Below are 20,428 nucleotides of genomic sequence, written 5' to 3' on the forward strand. Positions count from 1 at the left end.
CCCAAGGAAATGCTAGGCTTGGTCTGAAGTATGTTCCCAAGAAGATACCCATAACCCAGAAGGAAGACTGAGGCCTTAACAGTTCAGCACGTGGAACACAAGCTGGAAGAGCATTGCTCCGAGTGGAGGAAGGGGGAAGGGGGAATCAGAAGTGGCCTTAGAACTTGCATTCAAAGAATGTGGACCTAAGGTAAAGGGCTTTAGGGTGGTGGGCAAAGGGAAGAAACTCTGCAAGAGAGATCTCAGGGGGGTCATACAGCTGTTGTTGAGGAAATCAGGTTTGGTAACGGTGGGCAAAGAAGTACACTGCCCTAGAGCGTCTGGATGGCTCCTGGCTAGTCTGAGAAGTTGCCAGTTTTACCTGCAGGAGATGGGAACTCTGGGAGGTGCCAGTGTCAGATTAATAGCGGGCAAGTGATTAGCATCTTATTTACATAGACCACGCCCCTTGCCCTTCCAGCGGAGTCTGGCAGAGTTGGGAAAGGGGGGGTTAGGCTCGACCCAGACGCCTCGGATTAGTGGCCAGCTGTCCCCTCCTGGGTGGCAGCTGAAATTCAAGACGCGGATTAGATAGATTTTCATTCCCAGCCTGGTAGGGGTGAGGTTCGGGGGGGGGGGGGGGTTTCAGGCAGCACCTGTGCAGGTGTGTGCGCGGCGCAGCTGCCTCTCGCCGGCAGGGCAAGGCTGACCTGAGGTCGGCGCTAGTCAGCCGCCGAGACTTAACCTGGTCCTCCGGATCCACAGGAGCCTCGGGCCAGCGCTGGGGGCTGGTGACCTTCGAACCATAAACACAATCTCCGGACCGAGGCAGGCTTTGCAGAAAGCAGGGAAACTCAGGCGGGCAAGGTCGCCCTTATCTCGGCAGAGGACCCGACTGTACGACCCTCTCGTCCGTCTCCCTCCCTAAGAATCTAAGAGTGACCTTAGCCCCGAGTCTCACTAGGTTGCCCGTGCGGGGGTGGGGCCGAGAGGAGACAAGGTCACCTGTTGGAAGGTGGGGAAGGAGTTCACGCCGGCGGTGGGAGCGAGAGCTGAGGTCGCCGTTGGGGGGCGGGGGCAGGTTCCCAGGCCACCGGGAGCCGGGTCTTGCTGTTCCCACGGGTGCCCCGCAGCAGATGGGCCCAGGCCTCTTTGTCCCTGGTCGCGGCCTCTGCAAGGTCAAATGTCACCGCGGGGCCGCGGGCAGGGGTCAGGTGGGGCGGGGCCGGACCTCAGCACTACCCCCCCACCCGGGCCTCCAGGGACTGCAGGGGCGATAGAGCTCCTGGGCTGAGGCGGGGTGGCCCCCCAAAGGTTGGATCACCTCGAAGTTCCAGGATCTGTGGCAGACCTTCTTCCAGTCTTCCACCGGACCCCTCCCCTAGGCTTGTGTCCCTCAAACTCCAGTTCCCTGTCCCTTCCCTTCTCCGGGCCCTCTCTGACTCCTTGAGCCTTCTCTTCCTTACAAGTCTCTGGCTCTCATCTCTGAGACACCCACCTCTGTGTCTCCCCCCCATCGAGGATCCTAGAAAGTTTAGACCAGGGACCTAGACACCCATCGTCACCCCAAATACCCAGCTAGTGCCCCCCATTCCCAGGCCACAGAACCAAAGGGTCCTTTCTCTTTTTAAAAAAAAATATTTGGCTGACCCGGGTCTTGGTTGCTGCAGGCGATATCTTTACTTGGGACATTTGAGATCTTAATTCCCTGACTAGGGATCGACCCCATGTCCCCTGCAGTGGAAGCACGGAGCCCTAACCACTGCACTGCCAGGACCTAAAGGGTCCTCTTTAACCATTCAAGCCCAACTCAGGTTATGGGGCAGAGAACTCCACTCCAGTCAGACCCTTGGAAAGTCCTTCCTCGTGTCTAACCCTAGTGCTTCTTGCTTTCTGTACTTGCAAAAACCTCCCTCCCCCCTCACACCCAGCCACACCCTCCCAGGAGGCCCAGAGGCCCAGGGCTGGGCATCCATTGCCTGGGTTCTCCAGAATCTTGGTATCCTCTTAACTGCTGCAAGATCTCCAAACATCTCCAGCCCTTGCCAGGGAGGATGTCCCTCAGACGTCAACTGGAGAGGGGAATGGCTTTTCTCAAGGACCCTTCCTGAGAGAGGAGGGTGTAGGAACCCGCGGGGGCAGAGGACCCTTTTCTCCTGCCTGCAGCCCTCAGAGGCCCAGCCACGTGTCCGAGTGTCCAGCTTAGGCCAAGGCAGGGCGGGAGATAAGGCCTGGACCTTCAGGACTCCAAGGTGAAAGGTCACTGCAGGAAGGGCTTTTCCAGCCGGTTAAAGGTTAACAGGCTCTGAAGCAGAGGCTCAGGCTTCTTTGCCCAGGGCAGCCTGCTCTCCTGAGCATACAAAGGGTGTTTAATGCACGCTAGCTGTCCCAACCCAGGGTCTTGGGGGCAGTGACATGGAGGCTGAGCAGCAGCTGGGAGACTCTGGGGAGCCTGGAAGAGACATCTGTAGTCCAGTCGGCCCCTGGTCAAGCTCTTTCTGTGAAGCACAGAAAGAAAAGGAAATTAAAGGGGAAAGGGGGCAGGCCCCCGGCAGGGGTGGTGGGCATTCCTGTCGCCTCCAGCCTCGCTGGGCGGGTGGGCGCCCTGCCCCCAGAAGCCTGAAATTCTGGAGAGGGGCCCCCTGACCTCGCGCCCCTGCCGGCCGCAGACCACAACATCCCTTCCCCCCCGGAGATTCCGAACACCAGGTGTTAGCCCAAGCGGAGAAAGGGTGGGGTGGGGGTCGGACGCCGCGACTTTCTGGAAGAGGAAGCAAACACAATCCATCATGCAACTGTGCAAAGAAATGCCCCAGGGGTGTGTGTGTGGTTTTGTGTGTGTGTGTGTGTGTGTGTGTGTGTGTGTGTGTGTGTATTGCGCAGGGGCGTGCCCCCCGGTGCAACCGGCCCCCCATTATTGCTTCTGCCGGGAATGCAAGGGGGTGGTGCCGAGGGGCGCCTCGAGGGCGGTTGAGCTACACAACTTCCAAGGCCGGAGGTGGAGGGGAGGGCCTTAGAGAGACATCTTGGCGAGGCTGCGGAAGGGCAGAGGGCAGCAGTGGCCCAGGCTCCCGCCGCGGCCCGGCAGGGGTTAAGGCTGGAGCCGGGCGAGGACGGGGGTGGGAGTGGGGTGAGCGAGGGAGGAGGAGGGAGGAGGGTCAGGCCTTGCGGCCCCGCGCTCCGCCCTAGCCCCTCCCGCCGGCCCGGGCGCCGGGCGCCGCGCACGGCCACCCATGTCCTTATAAGGGCGGCCGTCGCCCGGGCAACGAGCGCCCGCCCCCAGCCCGCGGCGCGCGCCCCTGCCCCCGCCCCCGCCCCCCGCCCGCCCCGCGAATGGAACGTTGTGTGTCAAACCGGCCGCAGCGCGAGGCCGGCGCGCGGGGTCGGCGGCGAGAGCGAGGCTCCGACTCAGGCACAGGCCCAGGCCGGGCGGGCGCGGCCGCAGCGGGGGCGGCAGCTCGGGAAGCGCCGGCCCGCGGTCCTGCAGGCCCCGAGCGGCCGCCGGGGGCCCTGGGGGACTCAGGGGGTGCGGTGACCGGCCCCGGCGCACGCCCGCCGCCCCTCCCCCCCGCCGCGGGCGGCCGCGCAACTTGCGGCCAAACTTTCCCCCCGGCCTCCCGCGCGCGGATGGCAGCCCGCTAAGTTGGCCGCAGCCCTTGGCCGAGCGGCGGCCAGGCCGGAGGGCACCCCCTGCGCTGCCTGGGCCGGGCCATGGCCCGAGCTCCCCCGCCGGGGCCCCAGGGCGGCGGGGCGCGAGTCCCCGGGGCCCCCGGCCAGCACCTCTAGCGCGCCCCCCCGGTCCGGGGCCCGGCCCCGCGCACGCGTGGGAAAGTTGACCTGGAACCGGCCCGACCAGTTCCGCCCGGGCGCGCGGACCGGCCGCAGGAAGTTGCTGCAAAACTTTTTTTGGGGGTGCAACCGGGTGACCCCCGCGCACCGGGACCGGATGCGCGCCGGTTAGGGTCCCCCGGGCCTAGAGGGGTGCCCCGAGGGAGAAACGCGGAGGGGGCGCCCCGGCCCCGCTGCCCGGGGGCTATGGCCATGGTGACCGGCGGCTGGGGCGGCCCCGGGGGCGGCGGCGACACGAATGGCGTGGACAAGGCGGGCGGCTACCCGCGCGCGGCGGAGGAAGACTCGGCCTCACCCCCCGGTGCCGCCAGCGACGCTGAGCCGGGCGACGAGGAGCGGCCGGGGCTGCAGGTGGACTGCGTGGTGTGCGGCGACAAGTCGAGCGGCAAGCACTACGGCGTCTTCACCTGCGAGGGCTGCAAGAGCTTCTTCAAGCGGAGCATCCGCCGCAACCTCAGCTACACCTGCCGGTGAGCCCCCTCTGCGCACCGCCTCCGGCGCCCGGGCCGGGCCTCTGACCTGCTCGGTCACCTTGGGCCTGGCGCTGACCTTCCCTGGGTCTCTACTCCCCGTCTGAGACCGGGGCACAGGTCCCTCGCCCCCTCTCCATCACATTCCTGGGATTGTGTATACAGTCGGCGCTGTATCGGTGCAGGTCCCCCCCATCAGGTGGTCCCTGGCGGCTTCCGCCCCAGTTACTCGCTCCTCCTTCCTCTCTTCCTTTTCTCCGGACAGGGGTCAGATCTGCGCGGCGAGGGGTTGGGGTGCTGTCAGGGGTGGGTCCCTAATCCCAGGGCATCCCTTCCCTTGGGAATCTTGGCGCGCCGGGGACCTGGTGGGGATCGAACGTGGAACTTGGACTGTGGAGCTCACAGCGTCCGGGGGCCATTGTCTGCGGCCGCGCGGATCGATACGGCGCGCCCTTGGGGTCAAATATCACTTCCAAAGTCGCCCTGACTACTGAGGCGGCGGCTGGAGCGAAACTAGGTGGCACAGGGCGGCTTCCTTCGCATGGGGCAGAGGGGCGCTTCTGCCTTGGGGGTTGGCCTGCGCCTCAGGGGGAATCCCCCTGGGCGCTCTCTGGGCCCTGGGTCACCGGAAACTGCTGCGAGAGGTCCGAGGTGGCGGCTGGATTTGACCGCATCTTGGCTGCTTCAGCCTTGCACCCCGCTCTACTACGCCCCCCTCCCCGCCGCGCCCCCCCCCCCCCCCCCCCCCCCATAGCTAGGAGTAGGTGCAGAACTGGAATCCTGGAAAATCCCTGAAACTTTTGTCGGTTCTGAGGCTGGGTGGGGATGAATGTTTCCAAGAAGCAGCCCTGGGCTATCCTAGGTTGGAGTCCCCACTGGCCGGGTGTGACCTCGCTAGCTTTTCTGGTTCCTGCCCCGGGGAATTAGGTCTAGAAGAGAAGCTGCTGGCACTGGGTGTCCAGTCCAGGACCCCACCTTTCCCACCACTTTTTGCTGAGTCCCCTTTTGCTCTGTTGACAAACCCCTACTCTGCATCCTCCAGGAACATACTTGGGCTCTGCAGAGCCAGTTTGGAGGGTCCCATTTTCCACATGGGCAAAACTAAGGCCCAGAAAGCTCTTGGCACCTGCCCTGGGTCACCCAGGGAGAGACCCTGCCCACTTGGGGCTTAGCAAGGGAGCTGTGGGGTTGGGAAGGTGAGGGGGGCCAGGCAAGTCTGGGTCAGGACATCCCCAGGGGGAGCTGCTGATGGAGGGCTTGTTGGCAGGGCCACTGGGTGGGGTCCTGGGTACCTGAAGCAGGAATTTGGCCCCAGATCTGGCCTGTTGGGGGCGGCTTTATATGGCGCGGAGCTGGCTTACTCCCTCCTCCAATGCTAACTGGGCCACCAGACTTTGGCCTCATTCTTGCTGCTGGAATAACTGTATGCTCTCTGGCCGGGTCTTTAGGGAGGGCAGGGGAGGGGCTCAGGTGGTTTGGGGGTCCTAGATGCTCCCTTAGAGTGGGAGCACCAAGGCCAGGGAGAGGGGCCTGGTTTGGCACCAGCAGGTTCTTCAGAAGGTCTGTGTTGTGTGACCGGGAGAAGTCACTGCTTCTCTCTGAGCCTCAGGTTGAATCATCCAAGACCCCTCAGGGCCTGACGTGGGTGGTTTGATACCAGCACCCTAGAAAAGACCCCAGTTCCAAGCCCAGCCTTCTCCCAGTTTGAGGGAGACACAGTGAGACACAGGCGTCCTAGTCTGGGGGGTCTGGGTTGGGCCAGAGGGAGGGATGGTCTGGGGTCCCAGGAGGAACAAGGAGCTCTGCCTGAGGGTCACAGAGGAAGGCCACGGGAGGTGGACCTTGAAACATGAGGGGTTTAGCAGGTAGAAGCGAAGGGCACTCCTGCAGAGAGTGTGGCTCCAGCAAACACTCAGTGGGCAGGATTGGGCATCAGTGATGTAAGGGTGATGTAAGGTGAGACCACCCAGGCATGGGAGAAGGTAGAGCCGAGTGGGTCAGAAATTCTGGAGTGAAAGTAATGGGGAACCATGGAAGAAGGTGTGTGAGCAAAAGAGGGCAATGATCAAATTGGACTGAAAGCCAGAGAAGCCCAGGGAGAAGGCAGAGTTGGACTGTGGGGTCTGGCAAAGCATGTGCTGTCTAGGTGGGATAACAGGTAGAACTTCCTGTTTCCCCATCTGGAGGGACAGAAGATCTGTCCTGACTCTACACGTGGGGAAGTTGAGGCAGAAGGTTCAGGGCACCCCTGAAGTCTGGGGGACCTGAGCCAGGCCCCTGCCTGCCTGCCTGCCCCAGGCCTGGCTGTTTCCACCCGGCTGCCCAGGACCCTCCCACTGCCTGCCTGCTGGGCTTTGTTCTGGTTCTGCCTGAGCTCCCTTTGCCCTAGTAGGGCCTCTTCCTGGGGCTCGGAGGCTGGTGCTGCAGAACGCAGAGGCTCTCTGGAGCCTCACCTCTCCAAACTTGGCCACTGGGACTCCCAGGTGGGCCCAAGTCTTGACACCCTCCCCCACCCCTACTCCCAGTTTTCTCCAGAATGAGTGCATCCCGTATAGAATTGGCCTCTGGCCCCGCGATTCCAGATGGGGAAACCAAGGCTCAGTGGAGAAGTCGCTGCCTAAGGGTTGGGCCTTGGGTGTCCGCAGCTAGGATGTGTTGACTTTTCAACTTCGTTAAGTATTTGTCTTCCTTTGTGACTGGCTCTGAGTACCCTATTGGTCCCCAGCTGGGACTCCAGCCCTCAGCCTGGGCCTCAAAAGGCTCAGAGAGAGATATGGAGGGAACACAGAGCAGGGGGCAAGGGGAAAAAGGGTATTGGGGACATTGAAAGAACAAAGGCCTGAACCTTCCAACTTGCAACTGACCTTGGACGGAACTCATTGCTTCAGAGGGCGGGGCCACATGTCCCATCCCTGGAAGAGGCACCAGCAATCCCAGAGGACTGCCTGGAGGAAGCTTCTTGGGCTCTGTTAGGTGTTGGATGGTCTTTCTAGAGGAGGGGTTTGACATCTTGGAGGGGTACAGGAGTTCATTCATTCACTCTTTTGTTTGTTCATACATTGATGGTGGGCTTGTGTCAGGCAGTAATTTTGGGGCCCCGTGGTGCTGTGACCCCATAGAGGACTGGCCTGGGTTCTAGTCTCTTAAGTCAACTCACAAAGTCTTGCTCAGTGACCATGTTCCTTCTCTGTTCTCACAGTTTCCTGGGGACAAAGACCCTGTCCCCTGGCCCACAAGGACCAAGTAAAATGAAACTGGAAAACTTTTGGCTATAATTGTCATTCTGCCAGGAACTGCCTCTGGTCACCTGGGGAACTTGTATTCATCCTTCAAAACCCAGTTCCAACATAACCCTTCCTGGCATGCTAATCCACTTTGCCACAGACTGCTCTTCATCTGTCTCTACTCCCCCAAATTGTCCTTTCCTCTTTGCACACCTCTGTGCCACTTTGGAGTCACCTGCCCAGCCCAGGTTGTTGGTAGGGATGGGGGGTGGTCCTGGTGGCTCCCAGGCCAGAATGTAGGTGTCATGGTGATCCCCTTGGTGACCTCTGTGTGCCCACAGGTCCAACCGTGACTGCCAGATCGACCAGCATCACCGGAATCAGTGCCAATACTGCCGCCTCAAGAAGTGCTTCCGGGTGGGCATGAGGAAGGAAGGTGAGTCCCCACTGGGGTGGGGCAGGCAGGGGGTGAGCAAGCGGCCTGCCCTTTGCTCCCTCTCTTGGGGTCTGGGAGCCATGGAGGGTGGGGTCTGGCGCCTGCTAACCTTGTTACCACCGATCCTGAGATCCCATGGGCCTGGATCTGGCCCTGGGCTGGAGGAATCCAATTATCTGTGGCCGCCTGGTGGCTGAGGCAGAACTGGGCTGCAAGGGGCTCCCCCACTCCGGCCCATGTTAGAACCTTTCTCCCGACCACCTCTCCCAACCCGGCCTCAGGGGCAGAGAACCTGAAGTTAACCCCAGTAATCCTCTGCCCTCTAGCCTGACCACCACTTTCTGAACAATGATGTAACTTTTTTTTTTTTTTTTGATTTGCTTTCCCTCCACCCTCTGCCTTGTGTTTGCCCAAGGCAGGAACTCACCCGACTAAGGCAAAGGGCAGCTCACCCTTCCGCCTGACCGGGGGTGCTGGGAGCCAGAGGGAGGCCCAGCCTCTTGTCCTTGCCCTGGGGACTTGGGTGGATCTGCGCAGCGCAGGGAAGCTAGGTCTAGAACTCCACCTATCACTGTTAGAATTCAGGTGGAACATGTAGACTTCTACATGAAGCACTGCGCTAGGGAGCAGAATTCGGCCCATTTCAATGACGGCCCCAAGGCTGGACTTTGTGTCACTGCCTGGACTCTTTTTTTTTTTTTTTAAACATTTATTTTTATTTATTTGGCTACATAGAGTCTTAGTTGTAGCATGTGGGATCTAGTTCCCTAACCAGGGATCGAACCCAGCCCCCCTGTATCAGGAGCGCAGAGTCTTAGCCACTGGACCACCAGGGAATTCCCACTGCCTGGACTCTTATGAGCCAGGCTGGCAGTTCTTTTCTGTGTCTAAAAGCTGAGTCTCTCCTGCTCTGCTGTTGGTTTCTTCTCTGCTGAGCCTCGGTGAAAGAAGCTGGGAACAGCTGCCAGAGTCTTTCTCTTAAGATCATCTGATCACTCTCTTTGGTCACGTGAAGTTGGGGGTGACTGCCCATACCCCCACCCCCGCAACATGGATTTTGTCTCCACTTGTGAATTTGACCTAAAATCCACATCAAATCCAGGCTTCAGATCTTCAAAGTCTCGAGGTGGAAGTAATAATCTCAGATCATGACCCGAACACAGCCCTATCTCTTGGCCTTTACACAGGTGGTTCCCTCTGTCTGGAACACCTCCCCCAGACACCTACATGGCTTCCTCCCTCACCTTCTTTTAAGATTTACTGAAACACCACCTCCTCCGAGAACCCCTCCTGATTACCCTTTGCAACCCCTTTATTCAGGCCATCTATCTTGCTTTATAATTTGCTTGCTCCTCCATCAGAATGTCTGCTCCTCAAGGTCAGAAACTTTTGTCTGTCTTGTTTTCTGACACATTCCCAGGGCCTACACCAGGTTCTAAAACATAGAAGGTGCTTAATGTTTCTTGGCTTGAGTTACTATCCATTTAGCTCTTATTATGAGACCCTGGTTTGATTCCTGGGTTGGGAATATCTGCTGGAGAAGGGATAGGCTACCCACTCCACTATTCTTGGGCTTCCCTTGTGACTCACCTGGTAGAGAATCTGCCTGCAATGTGGGAGACCTGGGTTCGATCCCTGAGTTGGGAAGATCCCCTGGAGAAGGGAAAGGCTACCCACTCCAGTATTCTGGCCTGGAGAAGTCCATGGACTGTGTAGTCCATGGGGTCCCAAAGAGTCGGACACGACTGAGCGACTTTCACTTTTACTTTCATGTGCCAAAAGCTATTCCAAGCCAGTTAGATACATTCTCACTTAATTCAGTGATTGGTGTTACCATCGTCATGATTATTATCAACTGCATACTTTTATGGGTGGGGAAAGAGTACAGAGAGCAATCTAATTGTGGTTGGGATTTGAACCCACACAGTCTGGGCTAATGGGGAGGAAGAGCTGGGGAAGGGGTTCTCAGGAAGCAGGAACAGCAAACGCACAGACCCTGAGGTGGCCAGGTGATGTATGAATGATGGCAGTGGGCTTTAGAACCAAGTGAGCCAGAGGTTGATTGGGATTCATTGTTGGCCCTCAACCCGGCTACACCCATTTGACAGACTAGATGTTCCTGAGACTTCAAATCACATGGTATAAGGCTTGAACCCTGCTTCCCTGATCAGCTCTGCTAGCCCTCAGCTCCACTTTCGTCCTTCTCCTGCTCTGCTCCATGGTGGGTTGACCAGAAGTTCATGGGGGTGATGAGACCAGGCATGCCACCTCATTAAAGCTCATTAATTAGTCTCTGCCGGGCACCCAGCCCAGTCAGCCCCTCCACCCCGCCCACTGTGGCACAGGCCAGGCTGGCATGCAGCCATCCTTCTTCCTTGCACCTCAGCTTTCCTCTTCTCACCTACCGGATCCTTGGGGGCACTGCCCAAGGCCAGCAATTGGTCCTCCCCATCACAGGCAAAGCTACTGATGGAATCTCATGTTTACTGATCTCCTGCTGCTGACCGGGTTCAATCCCTGGGTCAGGATCCCCTGGAGAAGGGAATGGCTACCCACTCCAGGATTCTTGTATGGAGAATCTCATGGACAGAGAAGCCCTACGGTCTGTAGTCCATGGGATCGCAAGGAGTCGGACACGATTGAGTGACTAACACTACTTTTTGCCAACAGCGACTTTTTGCTACTGACCAGGATTTCATCCTTAACACTGAGGTTACTGCAGAGGCCCAGGCAGATGAGAGCTGCTCTAGGGGACCATGACCTGGAGGGTGGGGCTGGGAGGTAGAGAAATATCCTAATTCCATAGGAGAGATCAGTGCCAGCCCCTGCTGATCACTTGTTTGAGGGGTAGGCTGGCTATGTGCCCATGTCCTAGGAAGATGCTTGCCCCCTCAGACCCATTATCAGCTCTTAGACTCCTATGATTGACGGATGAGGATATGATTGACAGATCTGGCTTCCCTAGCTGCAGAGGGGAGCTCACAGTCCAGAAGATGGGGAGGGGGATATGTGTGAATTAAATTAGCCCTCACCCAGTGGTCCCATTTCCACCTGAGATGGTTCCCCCCACCGCCCCTCCCACCCACTTCCTCCTCTGAAAGTAGTAGTCTGATGGTGGCTGGACTCGACCTCAGGTTGAGGGCACAGGGTGGAGCAAGGTGGGGCGTGCAAGACCTTGGCCTCTGTCCTCCCAACAAGCACTGTGCCCATGAGGTAGGGATTGGGGGTTCAGGGAAAGGTTGAGTTGGGGGCCTTGGAGCGGAGGGAATGAGTAACCCTCTGATCATTTTATCTCCAACCTTTCTTCTCCCTACTTGCCCCACCCCGTGACTCGGGGTACCTACTTTCCCCCTAATTCCTCTCCCCTTCCTCACACCCCACTCTCCCCTCTCTGGTTTCCCGTGTCCTCACTCCCCATCTCCTGATTCCTGCCCCCTTCCCCCGTCCCCTCTCCCCTCCTCCCTCTCCGGTACCTTCCGCGTTTCTTTCGGGGCTGGCAATCTCCCTCCCGCTTCTCTCCGCCCCCCCCCCCCCCCATCTCTGTCTCCCCTTCACAGCGGTGCAGCGCGGCCGAATCCCACACTCGCTACCCGGCACCGTCGCAGCCTCCTCGGGCAGCCCTCCTGGCTCCGCGCTGGCCGTGGCCGGCGGAGACCTCTTCCCGGGGCAGCCAGTGTCGGAGCTGATCGCGCAGCTGCTGCGTGCCGAGCCCTACCCCGCGGCGGCCGGGCGCTTCGGTGCCGGAGCCGCGGGCGCCTTTGGAGCCGGGAGCGGCGCGGCGGGCGCTGTGCTGGGCATCGACAACGTGTGCGAGCTGGCGGCGCGGCTGCTCTTCAGCACCGTGGAGTGGGCGCGCCACGCACCCTTCTTCCCCGAGCTGCCGGTGGCCGACCAGGTGGCGCTGCTGCGCCTCAGCTGGAGCGAGCTCTTCGTGCTGAACGCGGCGCAGGCGGCGCTGCCCCTGCACACGGCGCCGCTGCTGGCCGCTGCCGGCCTGCATGCCGCGCCCATGGCCGCCGAGCGTGCCGTGGCCTTCATGGACCAGGTGCGCGCCTTCCAGGAACAGGTGGACAAACTGGGCCGTTTGCAGGTCGACTCCGCGGAGTATGGCTGCCTCAAAGCCATCGCGCTCTTCACACCTGGTGAGACGCCCTGAAATGGGGGGGGTGGGGGGTGGGGTGGGGGGGCTCTGGCCGTGGGAGGGGCCGGGTGGGGGAGGGCAGAGACCTAGCTCCTGACCCTGACCCCCTTAGTTCTCCACTTCCTGATCTACAGCTAGCCAGACTTGCGTCCCTGCATGCGCCTTTAGCGCTGTTGGGGGGCAGTGGGGGAGGCAATGCTGGCGGTCTGACACCGTGATGGCCCCACCCCCTGACTCCAGGCCTTCCTAAGAATTTTGATCCCCTACAGCTCCACGTCTTAAGGTCCCACAGCCTCCCTCCTTGATTCTCAGGCTCCCCGAGACCCCCCACCTTCACCCCCTCATCAAGGTGTCCATCGTGATCAGTGGGCACTGACGGAGAATGACAGGTGGGGGCTGCGGGAGGGGAGGTCTGCCCACTTGGCTCTGTCCGTCACTTACTTGTTTCTGTTCTCCCTAAACTCTCTGACCCTCACCTGCCAAATCAGGATGCTCCTCTTGTTACTGACCACTTAAGGAGGCCTGCCTTCCACTTATGAAAGGGGTGCTCTGACACCTGGTTCTGGGCTCCTGGGCCCTTCGCTCCCTAATTCCTAGGACCCTAAACCACTGACCCAGGGCTCCCAACCTGTCCCGCTCCAGGGGCCACCCCCAGCTGAGCTGGATCGGGTAGGGGGTGTGGCTTGAAGCCCCTCCCACCTAGGGGCGGAGGCATCTTAGTTCCTTCCTAGTCTTCAGTAACCCTCCCACCGCCGAAGCCCTGCTTTATTCCAGGGAGTGGTGGCATAGCAGACTCTGCACTTTGCAAGGAGGTCCCACTAGGTGTCTCCTGGAACCAAGGATGCGGGAGCCAGACCCAGGCTACTCTGGGAGGTGGCTTTTATCCAGTAATATGGTTTTGCCCCTCTTTATTTACCCAGGACATTCATAGGGCTCTCACCTGTCACCTTCACTCACAAGGCAGGTCTGTTTAGTGTGTCTGAATACCCTCTTTAGGTTTGCTTTTCTTCCCAAGTCCCCTTGCTAGCCCCCTCTTCCCCTTGAGCTTTTTATTTGGGGTGTTTTCAGCCTCACCTCCTGGCATGCAGAACTTCCCCAACCAGAGACTGAACCTGCAGCCCCTGCAGTGGAAGTGCAGCCTTAACCACTAGACCACCAGGGAATTCCTTCCTCCTTAAGTTTGGTTAGAACTTGTCTCCCTGTTAAATGCTTTAGTCAGGGCCCATCCACCCTTGAGACATCACTACTTGCACTCCGTGTCATCATCCTCAGATGAGGCCACCTTAATATCTCTTGGGGACCAACACTATCTTAGATATTAGACACCCCCATTTGTGCCCTAGGCCCCATGTCTCATCCCTTGAGTGCCCTCCTCTGTACCAACTGCACTGAGTGGTGTCCCCCAGCCCCGGTCAGCCCTGGGGTCCTGTGTCCTCTTGCCACCACTTCTGACCTTTCCCTTGTCCCTTAGATGCCTGCGGCCTCTCAGACCCAGCGCACGTGGAGAGCCTGCAGGAGAAGGCGCAGGTGGCCCTCACCGAGTACGTGCGGGCCCAGTACCCATCGCAGCCCCAGCGCTTTGGGCGCCTGCTGCTGCGGCTCCCTGCCTTGCGTGCGGTCCCCGCCTCCCTCATCTCCCAGCTATTCTTCATGCGCCTGGTGGGCAAGACGCCCATCGAGACGCTGATCCGAGACATGCTGCTGTCAGGAAGTACCTTCAACTGGCCCTACGGCTCAGGCCAGTGACCAGACAGGGCCAGGTCTGCAGACCTCAAGGGACACGGATGCTCAGGCCTCTGGTGGGGAGCTTCCCCTGGACAGAGGACCCTGGCTTCCCTCCTCAGACTCCTATTTTTTAAAGACTGTGAAATGTTTGTCTTTTCTGTTTTCTAAATGATCAATGAAACCAAAAAGAGACTGATTTGTCTAGACTCCAGTCAAGTCTTCCCCAGAAACCCTGATCAAGATGAGGGGCGAGACAGAGGGTCCAATCCCAGGACAGCCTTGTCCCTTGGTGCCCCAAGATTGAACTCGTGGGGGTGTGGCTTCTCTGGTGTGATGGACAAAGTCCTGGCGTCTGGACTGGAGGGGCAGCTGCAGCCAGGCAGGGGTGATGAGTGCCAGACTGATCCTCTGGACACATAATCCACGTTGGACACTACATGATGGATGAATCAAGGCCAATAATAAAGAAGTTTCCTACCTGCACAGTCTCCATCATCTTAGTGTGGGGAGGGGTGACACAGAAGGCATCCTACCATGGGGACCCACTCCCAGCCCAGCTGGAACACCTACAACCTAACAACAGCCCTACTTGCGGGCTTTGTTTGTGTGGGATAGTTTTGTAGAGAAACAGGCTGGAAGGAGAGGCCAGAGGTCAGCCAGTGAGTCTGTAGGAGTTGGGCTGAGCAGATGGCTCAGGTTTGAATTTAGATTCTGGCCTATGAAAGTGAGCCTCATACATTCACACAAACCCTGGACTAAGCACTTGATTGTTTTACTTTTTTAGCTGCACCACACAGCTTATGAGATGTTAGTTCCCCAACCATGCCAAGGCCTAACCTCTGGACTGGCAGGGAACTCCCTTTGTTTTCTTTGGTCAACCCTTAATCATGGTGTCTGGGCCGCAGTGTCCTTGGGAGAAATGTTTGGGGCTAGTTCTGTCACATGATCTCAGCCTAGATAGAGCCCTTGATTTTCGCTGGCCACAGCGACTGGTTTAGGGAGGGCCTGTGGCCCAGAGCTGGCCAGTGAGATTCAACGGCAGGATTGGAAATTAGGAGGATAAAGCAGAGCCAAAAAGGAGACCAATTTCCCAGGATACTTTTGGAGCCCCTGGATCAAGCCATATCTGAAACCCGTGGGTGTTTCAGTTCCATGAGACGTCCCCTTTTGTGCCCGAGCCAGTTTAAAATTTTGTCACATGTAATTAAAATAACTTTTAGAAACTGGCATTTAGAAGATGGAGACCTCTAAGGTCAGACCTTGAAATGTGGACTTTATTGAGGTGATATGGGGTGATGCAGGGCACTAGGGGGCTTGCCATCCTGGCCTCAGAAGGCTGTGGCCCAGTTCTGTAGTGGGAAAGGCATCTATGGAATTTATGGCAGGACCGTGGCTCTAGGGGATGGGTAGAAAGGGCCCAGATGGTGGTGGTGGGTGGCACCTTTTGGCCCTGACTGAAGGCTTGTCAAGTGAAGACAAATTTATCAAACATGCTCCTTTGAAAACAGGGAAGAACCTGGGTCTCACCCTGTAGGTTGGGCCAGGGCTTAGCCATAAAGCAGCCTCAGCCCTCCAAAATGTTCCCCATTAGAACATTTTGATGGACATTTCCCCGTGTCCACCTTGGAGGACATCTGGGAAGACGGGAACAAATGAATGAAAGTCTCTTGGGTGTGCCCTGTCCCCAGAAGTGGACTGAGGTTGGAATGGGATGAAGCTCTCCCACTGGCAGCTGGGCTGGTTTCCGCCCTGGGTAGGTGTTTTCTGAGAGGTCCTGTGCATAAGTGAATGTCTGTCCATTCCAGCCAGGCTGGACAGCAATGTGCTGTTTCTCAGATTCACAGGACATCTGTGGACTGACCAAGACCGTGGTGTCTGTCCTGCTTCCAGTCGGTCAGAGACTTGGATGCTTGTCCAGGCCTGATTGCTGAGCTCCTACAAAACCCAATCCTCTTCTGCAGGGAGAAGACATCTTGACCCTCCCTGGTTGTCAGGACACTCGTTGGGGTCCAGCCCTCTGTCCTTGCTCTATCACACTGGGCTTTCTTCCTGAGGACACGTGTTCCCCGAGGACCGATCCTGGGGCTGAGGCCTCTCTGTGACCCAGTGGCTGGCCTTGCCTTCCTTGCCTGCTGCCTGCCTAACTGTCCATGTCCTCTGGGAGGCCAAGGCTCAAAGAAAGCTGGGCTACCATCACTGGGCTTCACATGGAGCCTGGTCCTACCTGTGCTCCAAGTCCCTTTCTCAGATCCTTAATTTTTTTTTTCCTTGGGAAAATGGAAGAACAATTTTTTGGTGACAAATAGTGAAATCAGGAGTTTTAAGTGGCAGTAGGTATTTAATAAATGTTTATTTCACTGGGATGGAGAGCGGGACCTGCTTCTAGGGGATGGACTGGGATGTGGGGTCTCCATGGAGGTCCTGCAGGTTCTGGGAAGCCTTGCTGGAAGAGGGACCATCAGATCTAGGCCTCAAAGGTGAAGGCATTTAAAATCAGGCATGGCTATGGCTACTCCAGGCGGGGCAGCAGTAACAGCAAAGATCAGGAGGGAAGAAGAGAAGGAAGGGCAGGGTAGGGCCCCCCACTCTGATGGTTCCCTCTATCTGTTTGCCAGGATGCTCAGAAGTACACAGAGCCCTCGCTGTCTCCTTGGTCATCGAATTTCTGGATCTGTGACTTGAGGTGCCTTAGTTTGCCCTTCAGGTATTGGCAGCGAGCCTGCTTGTCCAAGAAGCTGGGGTCCTGAGCAGGGCGAGATCCAGGGAAGTCTTTGTGGCAGTCTGGCCTATGCCTCTCAAGCTGCTTGAGCTTTTGTCTTTTCCTCTCTGAACCTCAGTGTTCTTTCCATGAAACTGGGCACAAGTGCCCAGCCTCATGGGAGTGTGAGTATGTGGAGGGGGTGGTGCAAAGGCTAGGCTGTAGGGCTCAAGAGGCACGACTCACCATCTGCTTCTTCTCAAATTCCCTCCAGACACGGGCAGCAACATGGGCCTCCTTCTGCCAGGGGAGAAGGAAGCGGGTGCTCAGGGAGCACAGGACCCAAGGAGGGATGGGGAAACTGAGGTTCAGACAAGGTGGACCTTGTCAAGGGCTGACCTTGGCCCATGTGATGTGTGCCCGCCCAGCCTGGAGGAGGAAGAGGCCCAGAGATCTGAACCCACTGGGCTAACAGAGGCCAGGCTTAGGCCACTTGCAAGGGATGTAGGGTGAGGGTTTCCACCTGGGTGCTGACCTGGCTTCGGGGCTGGGGCAGTGAGTTCAGCAGGGCCTCCAGCTGCTGGAGCTTTGCCTGTGCTGATCCCACCTCCTGCTGGAGCTCCAAGAACTCTGGGTACTGGTCCTGAAATACTGCAGCATAGCGGTTCCGATCCTTCTCAGTGCTCACTGGTGGGTACTTACTACCAGGTTGAAAGGGGGGTCAGAGTATGAGTGCAAAGAACTCTTCCACAATCAGTGTAATTTGCTTTTCTTTGTCTCTTTTGGGCTCCCTGCCCCAAATGCCCTTCTCTTTTTACTATTTGGTAAACTCTTACTCTTCCCTTGTAGCTCAGTTGGTAAAGAATCTGCCTACAATGCAGGAGACCCAGGTTCGATTTCTGGGTCAGGAAGATCCCCTGGAGAAGGAAATGGCAACCCACTCCATTATTCTTGCCTGGAGAATACCATGGACAGAGGAGCCTGGCAGGCTACAGTCCATGGGTTCCTAAGAGTTGTACACGACTTGGCGACTAAACCACCAAACTCATTCACTTGTCAAAGCCCCAGTCTCAGTGCCCCTTCCCTGTTCCAAGAAATTAGGAATCACTCACAGCTCATAGTCAGGCACGGGGTGGGGCCTAGGCATATGTCTCTCGCAGACGGCTCTAGTAGACTTCTTGGTGCCCAGGAGGGCCCGGGAGGGGAGTTCATCCTCAAATACAATCTTCTTGGGCTTTGTCCTGTGGGCTCCGGGATGGGGCTTGCACACAGTTGGGGGAGCGCTGGGTTTGGGGCCTCTAGACACCAGTCGCTGCAGCAGGCGCAGGAATCAAGGTTTGGAGTTAACGAGGGTTAGCCGTCATCCCTTAAACAGGGGGAAATGAATTCTATGCCTGGGCTCGGCCTGGGAACCCTCCTCCCTTTCAGACTCACCGGAGGACCAGGGCCAGGCGGACGGGTCTGCAGATTCCCCCGGGAGCCATGGGTCTGGGGGGGCTCTCGGGCGGGCATCCGCTTGGGGGCGGCGCCGCTCCGGCGTCCCCGAGCCGGTGTGCGGGTGCTCCGGGGAGGGTCGCGACCCGCGCGTGGCGGGGATGGTCGGCGGGCGGACTGTGGACACAGCAGGGGGACATGATTGGAGGTGGGACGGTGGGAGGACTCACTGGGAGGCGGCTCCCGGAGCGGCCAACTCCTTCACCCGCTGCACTTACTCCATCTCCGCCCTCATTTGCATAGACGCACGCCATTGGCCTCAGAGAGCCCCAGAGCCCGCCGCCGAGTGCGTAACCCGGAAGAGCGCTATGCAAATAATCCGTTACGTACCGCGCAGCCCAGGATTGGCTCGCGTTAACCCCGGCGCGGCCCGCAATCTCTCCCTCAGGGCTAGGCGGAGCCCACGGACAGCGCCCCCGAGAAGACCCTTGGAATCTCCGGTCCGGTGGCAGGCCGCACGAACCACTCCTGCCTTGGGTCACCTGTCCCAGCGTTTGGGGCTCCGACTCTAGGTCCGCGTCCGAAGTCCGTGTGGGGCATCAACTACAGGCTGGAGTCTACTGGCTGGGTCAGGGAGGGGCCTCGGTATATAGGGCGGGGCTGGCGGTGAGGGGGCGGGCCTGGGGAACCGGGAAGTGGACCCACTCCCTGGCGGTGAGACTGACGGAGACAGCTAGCTTCTGTGTTTGGGGCCGGTGACTCACCCTTTCTGACCCTCAGTTTATTTGGAGAACTTTCGGCAGAGGATGAGATGGCTAGACAGCATCACCGACTCAGTGGACAGAAGTCTGAGCAAACTCCGGAAGACAGTGGAGGACAGGGGAGCCTGGCGTGGTGCAGTCCATGGGGTCGCAGAGAGACCGACAAGACAGCGACTGAACGACAGCACCAACTTATCTGTTTACTTAGCAGCTGTATGTTTAAAATAGTTCTTTAAATAAGCACTGGAGGCATGTTTAGATAATTCAAATAGAAAAGAAGCGTAGCGCAGAGTGAATTTCTCACCCACCCTTATTCCCAGAGGCCACAGTTAATTCTCTCTTCTTTCGGAAGTCAGTCAATGACAAATTCTCCTCACTACGGACAATACTATAGAAAAAAGATTCAAGTGCACATTTCTTTGGCAAATTGTGGAGGATTATGTAGGATAAATTCCTAGAAGTGAAACTTCCCGGAATCCACGGGGGAAAGAGATCTGTGTATTTTAATTTTGAAAGATACTGTCGAAAAGATTGAACTGACTTGGAAAAGACTCTGAAGCTGGGAAAGTTTGAAGGCAAAAGAAGAGGGTAGCAGAGGATGAGATGGTTACATTACATCACCGACTCAATGGACATAAATTTGAACAAACTGGTAGATAGTTTTGACTTCCCTGGTGGCTCAGATGGTAAAGCGTCTGCCTACAATGCGGGAGACCCAGGTTCAATCCCTGGGTTGGGAAGATCTCCTGGAGAAGGAAATGGCAACCCACTCCAACATTCTTGCCTGGAAAATCCCATGGACAGAGGAGCCTATAGGCCTCAGTCCATGGGGTCGCAGAGTTGGACACCACTGAGCCGCTTCACTTCACTTCTGGTAGAGAGTGGAGAACAGAGGAGCCTGGTGTGCTGAAGTCCACAGGGTCTCAAAGAGCCGAACACAACTTAGCGACTGAACAGCATCAACTGTCAAGTTGTTTTCCAGTGAGCTTGTGCCAATAATGCTCTAATCAACTGGTTTTCCCACAACCCTTGCAACCTCAATCACATCAGTTTCCTGGACATGTACTTTCAAAGTTTTAAATCTTTCCTAATTTGGTGAGTGAGAAAATTCAGAAACCATTTGTATTTGTTTTCCTGTTTATTTCCTGCAAATCTTTTTTTTTTTTTTCTTGTTGGCTTTTAGGAGCTTTTTATATACTAAGGGTGTTAATTTGACCAGATAATGTATCTTTGCTGTTACTGTTATAAATGGGATCTTCCAATATGTTTTGCAACTTTGTTTTTTGCATATAGAAAATTTAACTATTCATTAACCCTCTTGCTGGTTTACTAAATTCTCTTACTGAAATAGCTGTTTTAGTTAGTTTGCTTGGATCTTTTTATATAGACAAATAATTTTATCATCTATGAATAATTTTATTCTTTTCTTTCAATTTCTTTTTGTGGTCTAGTTGCATTGACTAGCACCTCCAGACAATATTAAATCATTGGAGGAGATGGGTGGACTGTTGAGTATCCCTCCATTCCACCTCGGTTTAGTTTCTTCACTTTGATGGTAAAACTTCTAGTATTTGCCCATTAAACTCAACACTGCCTTTGACTTGAGATTTTTCCGTTCAGTGAGGAAATGCTCATTATTTTTAATTGAGACTTTGCGTAATGGATGCTGTGAACAGTACAAGGTACCATTTCACCCTATGATTTTGATTCC

The 20,428-nt window shown here is 57.0% G+C and overlaps 2 protein-coding genes and 1 non-coding gene across 3 annotated transcripts; 2 read left to right on the forward strand and 1 right to left on the reverse strand.

Annotated features, from left to right (window-relative positions):
• The first annotated feature begins 3,208 nt into the window (after positions 1 to 3,208).
• On the forward strand, positions 3,209 to 14,307 carry NR2F6 (nuclear receptor subfamily 2 group F member 6). The gene is made up of 4 exons (XM_070462270.1): positions 3,209 to 4,298; positions 7,864 to 7,958; positions 11,516 to 12,100; positions 13,571 to 14,307. Exons 1-4 carry the CDS (start codon positions 4,015 to 4,017, stop codon positions 13,843 to 13,845), a joined length of 1,239 nt encoding a protein of 412 aa, XP_070318371.1. The 5' UTR covers positions 3,209 to 4,014; the 3' UTR covers positions 13,846 to 14,307.
• Positions 14,308 to 16,142: 1,835 nt separating this feature from the next.
• Positions 16,143 to 18,285, reverse strand: OCEL1 (occludin/ELL domain containing 1). Its single transcript, XM_070462272.1, has 6 exons — positions 18,235 to 18,285; positions 17,957 to 18,133; positions 17,635 to 17,834; positions 17,058 to 17,223; positions 16,769 to 16,822; positions 16,143 to 16,567 (listed from the first exon to the last, which is right to left on the reverse strand). Exons 1-6 carry the CDS (start codon positions 18,268 to 18,270, stop codon positions 16,445 to 16,447), a joined length of 756 nt encoding a protein of 251 aa, XP_070318373.1. The 5' UTR covers positions 18,271 to 18,285; the 3' UTR covers positions 16,143 to 16,444.
• A 1,100-nt stretch (positions 18,286 to 19,385) lies between these two features.
• Positions 19,386 to 19,457, forward strand: TRNAC-ACA (transfer RNA cysteine (anticodon ACA)). The gene has a single exon. It is a non-coding gene; the product is annotated as a tRNA-Cys (tRNA).
• The last annotated feature ends 971 nt before the right edge of the window (positions 19,458 to 20,428 follow it).

The sequence above is a fragment of the Odocoileus virginianus genome, chromosome 3 (assembly GCF_023699985.2).
Source record: "Odocoileus virginianus isolate 20LAN1187 ecotype Illinois chromosome 3, Ovbor_1.2, whole genome shotgun sequence".
Classification (NCBI taxonomy): Eukaryota; Metazoa; Chordata; class Mammalia; order Artiodactyla; family Cervidae; genus Odocoileus; species Odocoileus virginianus.

Coding starts and splice junctions, on each gene's coding strand:
- NR2F6 (XM_070462270.1), top strand. CDS start 4,015: ATGGCCATGGTGACCGGCGGCTGGGGCGGCCCCGGGGGCGGCGGCGAC. Junction 7,959..11,515: donor GGTGGGCATGAGGAAGGAAG/GTGAGTCCCCAC, acceptor TCCCCTTCACAG/CGGTGCAGCGCGGCCGAATC. Junction 12,101..13,570: donor CATCGCGCTCTTCACACCTG/GTGAGACGCCCT, acceptor CTTGTCCCTTAG/ATGCCTGCGGCCTCTCAGAC.
- OCEL1 (XM_070462272.1), bottom strand. CDS start 18,270: ATGGCGTGCGTCTATGCAAATGAGGGCGGAGATGGA. Junction 18,134..18,234: donor CAAATGAGGGCGGAGATGGA/GTAAGTGCAGCG, acceptor CTGTGTCCACAG/TCCGCCCGCCGACCATCCCC. Junction 17,224..17,634: donor CCCGTGCCTGACTATGAGCT/GTGAGTGATTCC, acceptor TCAACCTGGTAG/TAAGTACCCACCAGTGAGCA.